Below are 9,982 nucleotides of genomic sequence, written 5' to 3'. Positions count from 1 at the left end.
GCAGCTCCTTTTAAGTGGTCCCAAAGTCCCTTCAGTTTAGTGCTCTTATATTTGTGTAGATGTTATATACAGTCCTAAACCATAAAGCGTCCAGACTGAGATCTATAAATAAAAGACTATGCAACTAAATATACCATGATTTGCAAAGTAAAACTACAAAGAGTCAAAACCGAATAAATCAGGTTAAATTTGGCATAATGTGTGAAGCCAGCCAATGGGCTTTCCCATGAATCATGCTGATCATTTGGGTGCTCAGGTAGTCCTCAACTTATGGCCACAATTGGAATTTACAGAATACGGAATACAGAATTTACATGGCTCTTAAGTTGAAGTGTGCCCAATTTTACAATCTTTTTGCCATGGTTATTAAGTGAATCACTGCAGTCCTTAAGCAAATGACATGGTTGTTAAGTGAGTCTGGCTTCCCCCATTGACTTTACTTGTCAAAAGCCGCCTGAGGTTGTAAATAGTGATCTTATGATCCTAGGATGCTGCAGCTGTCACAAATACATTCCAGTTGCCAAGAGTCCAGATTTTGATCACATGACTATGGAGATGCTGCAAAAGGATCCACCACTGTAAGTCACTTTTTTCATTGCTGGTATAACTTTGAATAGTCACTAAACAAGTCAAGGACTATTTGTAATATGCCATGAGTTCAGCACTTTGTCAGAAAAGTATAAGCAGTGCACCTTTAATGCAAATATGCAATATATCTATATTTTTAATAATAATAATAATAATAATAATAATAATAATAATAATAATAATAATAATAATAATAATAATAATTTTATTTGTTAGCCGCAACCCTCTCCCGAAGGACTCGGGGCGGCGTACAATCAAAACAAATAAAATACAGATAATGGCAAAAATACATACATAAAACAAGGACATATACATGTGCATGGAGGAGGTAGACTAATGAGACTAATTAAAACAATTAAAAAACACAATTTAAAATCCCATTGAATAAAATTACCGAATTAAAAAACCCGTCAGGAGCGTTATGAAGTTATGGTTGAGCCAGGCCAGCTATTTGGAATAGGTGGGTCTTGAGCTTTACACGGAAGGAGCGGAGGTCAGTGGTGGTCCTAATATCCGGAGGGAGGTCATTCCACAGGGCTGGGCCCGCCACAGAGAAGGCTCTGCTCCTAGGCGCCGCCCCTCGGCACTGTCTGGTGGACGGCACCTGGAGAAGTCCCTCTCTGTGCGAGCGGATGGGTCGTAGGGATGTATGGGGCAGAATACGATCCCGCAGGTAACTAGGTCCTGAGCCATGGAGCGCTTTAAAGATCGTAATCAAGACCTTGAAACGCACCTGATAGACCACAGGAAGCCAGTGCAGCTCGCGCAGGAGAGGTGTCACATGGGAGTACCTAGTACTCCCCATAATCACCCGCGCGGCCGCATTCTGGACCAACTGCAGTCTCCGAGTGCATTTCAAGGGAAGCCCCATGTAGAGAGCGTTGCAGTAGTCCAGGCGAGACGTCACCAGCGCATGAGTGACTGTGCGTAAGGCATCCCGGTCCAATAGGGGGCGCAATTGGCGCACCAGGCGAACCTGGTGGAACGCCCCCCTGGCCACGGCTGTCACATGGTCATCCATGGACAGCCTGGCATCTATATTTTTGCATCAGATGTCTTTCCCATCCTTGTCTCCTGTTGGATTACTTGCCTTTTGCCATTCAAATTGTTTTGGTTTATTTCTGCCCCAAAGATGAAAGGGATAATACATGAAGCTGTCCTCGATGTAGCTAAAACCAGCTTCTCATTCCTACACGCCCCGTGCAATTCATTCCATTCTGGATAAGTCTATTAATACAGTCTTCTATTTATATGCTGGCCCTTTACAGCACAGAGTTGAGACCTGCAGCTGTGCAAGTGAAACAAACCTCCTGGGAGTCACTTGGGAAAAAGTGATCAGTTGAAGCACGGAAGAAAAGTAAGAGTGCAGCCAGAGTGCTTGGTGTGCAGAACCCAGCAGGGCACGTTTGATGGATCGTAACTGCAGCACAGACAAAGGCAGGTCAATACTTTTACTGCAGAGGCAGGTCTGTCTCAAAAAGCTGTCAGGAACCTGTACTATGCCTGCTGCATAAGTAACAGCCAGCAAAGATTTGGGTGGAGGGGATACAGAGCTTCTTCTCCCGGCACTTCCTGCTTAGCCCCTGAGCTTCTGATAGGACAAGGACAAGGGAAACCAGATCCAACCATCGAAGGGAATCTAGGACTTCCGATCCAACGATGGAGAGATCAAGTAGGATATACCTCAATGTGGATGCAGTGGCCTCTTGGGTGGGAGTTGCTCGGCTCTTGCAGGCCATGTTTGGATGTACTACATTCAGCCTTGTGGCTCACCGAGGGGGATTCAGCGCGGCCTATGGCTCTTACTGTATATCGGTCTGGTGCTTTTGCTTTGCCGTCACCGTCTTCATCCTCACCTGCGAGTTTACTCGCCTCCATAGCTACCTAAGCATCTCCTGGGGGAATTTCACAGCTGCCTTTGCCATGCTCGCCACCCTCATGTCCATCACCGCCGCTGTGATCTATCCACTCAACGTCCAGTTTGACTGTGATTCCAATAGTTGCGAGGTGAGAAATTTCCGCATTGCCAGTAGTGTTTCTGCAGGGCTTCTGTTTTGGGCATATGCCGCAGAAGTCTTTTTAACTAGGGCCAAGCCAGGCCAGGTGACAAGTTACATGTCCACAGTTTCAGGCCTCTTGAAAATTGTCCAGTCCTTTGTAGCTTGTATCATCTTTGGTGCTCTGGTGAAGGACAGCCAATACAATAGGTATGCAGCTACCCATTGGTGTGTGGCTGTTTACAGCTTCTGCTTTGTGGTGACTGTGGTTGTGGTGGCTCTCAATGTCACAGGAAAGGCAGCAACACTGAAATGTCCCTTTGAGCACTTTGTGGTCGTTTACACATTCGTGGCTATCCTGATGTATGTGAGCGCCGCAGTGATATGGCCGGTTTTCTGCTTCGATCGTAAATATGGCTCTCCACAACGTCCCTACCAGTGTTCCCGAGCCATGTGTCCATGGGACAACCAAGTGGTCATTGCGGTATTCACCTACGTGAACCTAGTACTCTACATGGTGGATTTAGCATACTCGCAGCGTATCCGCTTTGTCTCAGCTCACTAATGCTCAGCTCTGCAGCTACAAGTATCTTAAATGACTCCAAAAATCAGAGAGTTGGGACCCATTACAAAGCCAACAATGACACACAAGGTATGAACTTGAGGTGCATCCATGGGGGGAAATGGGATGGTTTGAAAAAAATATGTAATGTGATCTGATGGACCATAGATAGAACATTTTCAGTATTCTAGCTCAGAGTTAAGTTTCTGTAACATCCAGTTCTCTTAGACCTAATACTACAAATTTAGAAATTGATTTTGAGCCTTTATTTGTTGGAAGGACTCCTGAGTAATTTAAAGTTTAGCAGAAATGGAATGACAGTTCAAATGCTAGGGGGGAAAAGCATCTGTCCATCCTAAGATAAGTTTTTGTTTTGAAGAAAAACATAATATCTTTTTAATAAACCTGATAGATATTGTCAGATATTCCACAGTGGGAGGGAAGAAAGACTAAACCATCATGAAGATGTTCAATGCTTCAATATTCCTCCAGACAAAGGAGAATTTGTGTATGCATGTGCTGGGTGGGGAGTATTGGGGTATTATTGTTGGGAGCTGTTTGAAAAATATGTTGACATTGAAACTGACAACTGCAACAAGAAAGGCCGCTGTGCTTTCAACACAATTACTTCCAGACTGTCCTTCTCAATCTGCAGTCCTTCAAGAAGAATGAATCTGAGGACACCTAAATGCCTGCGGAAAAAATGCCTACTTGCAAGATATGTTTGCCTTTTAGATCAAAGTACACTAATTCAGGCAAATGATTATTAAATGTAGATGTAATCCTCGACTTACGACCACAATTGAGCCCAAAATTCCATTGCTAAACAAGACAGTTCTTAAGTGAGTTTTGCCCCACTTATTGCTACAGCTGTTAAGCGAACCACTGCAGTTGTTAAGTTAGTAACGTGGTTGTTAAATGAATCTGGCTTCCTCATTGATTTTGTCTGTCAGTGGCAAAAGTGCATTTTGGTGGCAAAAGGTGATCACAAGATCCCGAGATACAGCAACCTTCATAAAGACTTGCAAGTTGCCAAGCATCCAAATTTGGATCTCATAAGCATGGGATGCTGCAATGGTCATAAATGGTCATGTGTGAAAAATGGTAATAGGTCACTTTTTTCAGTGCTATTGTAACTTCAAACAATCACTAAACAAATGGTTGTAAATTGAGGACTACTTACATTGGGACAATAATACCCAGAGTTTTCAGATATAATTAATAAGTTGTATGCCTTATCATTTACAAAGCCCTGTATAACTTTATAATGAAATAAATCAAGTGCCTGTTGCCTGAAATATGCTTGTTCTTAAATTACAGCTAAGAAGTTGTTTGCAAAAATAATCTTGATGCAAATAATAATACAATAGTTGATATCCTACCGTGTGAAACAGTATTTAAATAAATTTATTTTAAAGAAATTGATGTGTTTGCCCTAATGGTTTATGTCAAATGTGTGTGAATAAACTATTTCAATCCAGAATAAAAATGGCTAATTGGAAAAAAAAATCTATTAAAAAATCTAAAGCACAAGAATTTAAACAACCAGCACTGAACTCTGAAATTGTTGTTTGTCATTTTGGGGCTTAACCTTGACATTGGATGATGGACATTGAACAATTTAATAGGGAAAATACTACTTTAATGCTGGCACACTTAAGGATACGCTCCTCTCATTCATGGATTAGAAATAATACAAAGTAATGATACTAGGTGCAAATGAATAAAGGCCCACAGAAAACATTTAAGGTTCAAGCGGCTTTCTTTCAAAACTCTTGCTATCAGTACAATAATGTCTATGTAAATAAATGAATACATACGAACATTAATGCACCATAGAGGGCTCAGAATCCTTGCTTCACACACTAGAATTAGTGGTAGCATATTACAGAACACGTACGCATTTCTAAAGTACGTTTAATCCAAAGAAAAACAAGAGCAATGCTGCTCATTCCTTGGTTTTCAGCCAATGCAATAATTAGTTTCCTAATCAATAGCTCTGATAAATGTGAATTATCTTGCCTTCCAGTCAGGTTCAACCTTGAGGATGGATCCAAAACCGTAGTATTCATACTGATGATCCCTACATTGGGGCCCAAGTGAGGAATTTACACATTTCCTAGTCCACTAGATTATTTTACTGTGTTCAGTACTGTTAACCATGGTACCCTTCTATATTGCCTAGGAAAGGTAGATACACTGTTTTATGATAATTCCGCTCCTTCCTACCTGGATAGTTTTGGCAAATGGTTATGAAGGAGGAGTAATCAGCCCATGGTTATTTTGGTGAGAGTTTCCACAAGTATGGCTTTCTCCCCTGTGCTATTTAATATTTATTGGGGGAAGTCAACCTTAATTTGGGGTGAGTTGGCAGGCGATCAATCCTCTGAAGCAAACAAGAGAGACCAAACGCAGAGCAGATGATGACAGACTCTGATTACGAAGGGCCAGATCATGGCAAGTTATCGAAGTCCCACGACAAACTAACAGCTTTGAAAGACAGGAGGAAAGACAATCTGCTTGACTAGTGGAGAAGTGAGGACAACAGTGCCCTTAGCAGAGTTACACCCACAGCTAGGGCTACTTTGGAGTAGCTGCCACAGTCTTGCACTTTGTTGGAAAAAGCTCTCCATTATCAGCCCTGTGTTTCTTTATCCCTGCTCTGCTCTTGAAGTTTAGACTATCACTCAGAGCAATATGTGGAAGTCTCTTATATTTGTATCCTAGATTGACAGATGACTACTCCGGTGTTGCCTTACACCATTCTTGCACTGTTGGCTGTCTGCCTCCCAGTTCTGCTACTTATCTCTTGCTGCTATGATTGTAGACTGGAGCCCTGGACTGTAAACTTCAATCTATATTTGCAGACCACCAGTTCTGTGTCTCGCTACTAGGAGAGATCTCTCCTTCCTCCTATTTATCCTAAAGTATGTGTGCAATTGTTCAGCCAAGCATTCTACCTGCCATCTTAGTTAGAATTATAGTCCCATCCCATCCAGAGGTGGTATTCAGCCGGTTCAGACCGGTTCACCGGAACCAGTAGCGGAAATTACAGATGGGCCCGCCCTTGCTCTATGCCATCCTATTTAGGCACGTTTTTGAGGCCGAGCGCATGCGAAACCCACCACTGGGCCCATCATTAAATCAGTGTGATCATTTACTCTAAAATAGGACATGTCTCCTGACTAGATTCCTCCATCAATTTTGTACAACCATCTCAGGATGGGATGCTTCAATTCTCCTCACAGAAGAACTCAAGCAATCTCAGTGGTGGAAAAACTGGCTTTATAATCTCCCTTCCAATCTGCTGTCTTTCCACAAAGCTTTGAGAAAAGAGTTTTGTTCCAACACGTGCTTGAGCACTAACAATGATACTGGGAAACTGTTCTGAGTTTAGTTTTATACTGAAATTCTATTGGCTGTTTCAAGCTATAAGCTACTTGTAGTTTTACTGGAGAATTTGGTTTATATGGATTCTCTATATTACATATTGTAAGCCACCTAGAATCTGTGTGATGGGGCAGCATATATGTGACTGTAATAAACACATACAGGTAGTCTGTGATTCACATTAGTTTGTTTAGTGGCCATTCAAAGTTACAATGGCACTGAAAAAAGTGGTTATTTTTCACACTTAAGACCACTGCAGCATCCCCATGGTCATGTGATCAAAATTCAGACTCTTGGCAACTAATTCGTATTTAGGAGGTTGCTTCAGGGTCATGTGATCACCTTTGCCACCTTCTGACAAGTAAAGTCAATGGGGAAGCCAGAATCACTTAACCACGTTACTAACTTAACAGGTACAGTGATTCACTTAACAACTGTGACAGGAAAGGTCGTAAAATGGGGCAAAACTCACTTAACAACTGTCTCACTTAGCAACAGAAATTTTGGGCTCACCTGTGATCATGTCGAGGGCTACCTGTAAATGAATTCACGCATTCAAAATTTCACCATCTGATTAATGAATTGACAGAGAAGATAAATGCACATTATGGCTGGCAGAAGTGCATTTGAACTAATTTTGGAGAGAGTGATCAATTCTCAAATTGTTTTGGGAAAGCACAAGATATGATGATATAATTTTTCAAGCCAGACACAAATTTAATGTGGTGGAATGAGGGGATTACTACAGTTATAGCTCTGATTCCAATTAAAAATATACAACTTGAAAGAAACATATGAGAGGGGGGGGGGGGAGAGAGGGAGAGAGAACGAACTCCAACTCAAGAATTAGCTGCCTCGCACCTGCTATGCTACTTAAATTGCCATGTTGCCTTTAAAAGCATTATTGATAATTTGAAGAATGCCATTGCATTCCTCACAGTATAAATTCCATCAGAACTCCAAGGCAAAAAGAGAAGAGCATTTGTGGAATGTTCTAAACAATCAGCTGGAAAAATTATCCTAAGCTTTACTTCAAACAGTGATATTAACTTATCTAATATAAGAATTAAATAGTTCTTAATTCTTATGAATCTGCAGAGTACTACTTTTTTCCAAGGTTTTATTGGATCCTAAACTTGTTTGAGGTACACATCACTAAAAATTAAGGTATTAATCTTCCGTTACCATATAGCAAAAACCTGGTCTTGCTCAACCAGATGTATCCACCATTCAAAATATTGAATTAAATTTCCCAAAGTTATGTTAGCAAGAAATGAAATATATCTGGAAGGAACCAAGAGGGCTTGATTTTATCATGAACATATTCAATAACATACATTTATGCTGATATTTATCCACTTATACGGGCACAGTAACTGATGCTGTATTATATAAGCTCTGAAAATCATTTGCATGAATTTGACAATGATGATTATATCACATTTGCAGAAATCCATATAACCTCTGGATGACGACGAGTTAAACATTTTTGTAGTTTACATATTGTACTAATGGGAAAGACTTTCACAAATTCTCTTCCAATATTTCTTACTTGAATACAATTTAATAAACAGAGTTCTCAACTTACAACCATTCATTTAGTGACCATTCAAAGTTATAACAGCAGTGAAAAAAGCGAGGTATGACCATTTTTCACACTTATGACCATTGCAGCATCCCATGATCAACATTTGGGTGCTTGATAACTAGCATGAATTTATGACAATTCTACTGTCCTGGGTCATGTAGTCTTCCAGTCACTTCCCTAGTGTGAGATGGCAGAAAGAGAAGTTTTGACGTATGTGGATTTAGCCATCTGTCAATACTTTTAAACAGCTCAGCTCTACCCCTGTAAAAACAAATATGCTAACAGACAGGCACAAGTCTAACTGGCAATTATTATCTACAGTACTGCTTTCTCTAGTAACAAGAAAACCAGGATCTCTGTATAGCAGCCAACTTTCCAGGGCAACTTTTATTTAGAGAATTTCAGGTTCATAATTTATTTAATGGTATTGCTGCTATTCTTCGTATTTCCTACATTGTTCTAATGATGTAAACCAGGATAGTGACTTGCCTATCATACCAATATAGAGACAACTCAACAGACAGTCGGTTTTGTGACCAGGGATGCTCCAGAAATACCACAATGAGCATTCCAGAAGACAAGCCAAGAATAGTGAGCCTGATGCTGGGGAAGATTGAGGGCAAAAGAAGAATGGGATGACAGAGAATGAGGAGGCTGGATGAAGTTAGCGAAGCAGTAGGCGTGAGCTTAAATGGACTCCAGAGGATGGTAGAAGACAGGAAGGCCTGGAGGAACGTTGTCCATGGGGTTGCGATGGGTCGGACACGACTTCACAACTAACAACAACTTCCATATTAGCATTTTTAACCATTCAATCTACTACTTCTGAAAATCCATACTGTATTATATTGAAGTCAAATTGTTCTATCAATATTATCTATATCTATATCAGGATGCAAAGAGAAAATGTCAGGGAGCTATAGGCATCAAGAAGGGAATCTGGCCAGTAAACACTCAGTTCCATTTAATCCCTCCGGCCCCACCCCGAAAGGAAAGGATTACAGGGTCCTAAAAAGAATGTGTGTGTGTGACTATTTTTAGGGCACAGGTGAGACCAAGAAGTATTTACAAAGCTGAATTAGTGGAGTTCCATAGAGGTATTGGGAACTGAAAATGGCTCTGTGAAAGTGGAGCTGACAACTGCAGCAAAGACCCCAAAAATAATGAATAAACTTCTTTATATATTGTTTTTCTTAATTATATTTTTATTTGTTTAGCTACCTATCTTACCACAGGGTAACTTTTTCCTTCTTTCCTTTCCCCCTGCACTTTCTATCCTTTCTTTCCATTGTATCTTGTTTTGTTTGTGATAATTTTTACTACTGTAATTAAAATTCTTAATAAAAATTATATTTATATAGAGAGATTGAGGATGCTGAGAAGGGAGAAGAGCAGAAAATAGACCTAAATGATCAAGAGACTAAACAACTTAGCACAGGTGACAAGAAACCCGAGAAGGACTATTTCAGATCATTCATCTTCCGTAATGAACTCACTTTATAGGAGAGTTGGAAATTCCCTTTTCAGTTTTCAAGAGGCTGCATATACCCAAGACGAGTATTAAAAATACCTTACTGGAAATCCCGTCCCCTCCCTAAAGTTGAATTAGCAGCATTGCAGTTAGAAAATACTGCTGTCGGATCAAACGATGTGGTTTCCATGCAAATTTCATTCCAAACACTTTAAATCACGAACCGCATTTAAGAGATATCACTATTGTTCTATTACCTATTTTTTCAAACAGGTGTTTTTTTTTTAACCTGAGACTACAATTCCCAGGAGGCAGCGCAATCGTGAACCCGTAATGTATCGTACTAATCGTGGAAACGCCCAGGATGTAGCAGCCATTACCGGCAA

General features: G+C 40.6%; 1 protein-coding gene across 1 annotated transcript; it reads left to right on the top strand.

Annotated features, from left to right (window-relative positions):
* Positions 1-1,914: 1,914 nt before the first annotated feature.
* On the top strand, positions 1,915-3,151 carry MYADML2 (myeloid associated differentiation marker like 2). Its single transcript, XM_081939970.1, has one exon. The coding sequence runs from the start codon at positions 2,248-2,250 to the stop codon at positions 3,148-3,150; it is 903 nt and encodes a 300-aa protein (XP_081796096.1). The 5' UTR covers positions 1,915-2,247; the 3' UTR covers position 3,151.
* The last annotated feature ends 6,831 nt before the right edge of the window (positions 3,152-9,982 follow it).

Source organism: Natrix helvetica, assembly GCF_964273705.1.
Source record: "Natrix helvetica genome assembly, chromosome: 1".
Taxonomy (NCBI): Eukaryota; Metazoa; Chordata; class Lepidosauria; order Squamata; family Natricidae; genus Natrix; species Natrix helvetica.
Note: the sequence above shows the minus strand (reverse complement) of the source record. Positions and strands in the feature narration are given on the sequence as shown.

Coding starts and splice junctions, on each gene's coding strand:
- MYADML2 (XM_081939970.1), top strand. CDS start 2,248: ATGGAGAGATCAAGTAGGATATACCTCAATGTGGATGCAGTGGCCTCT.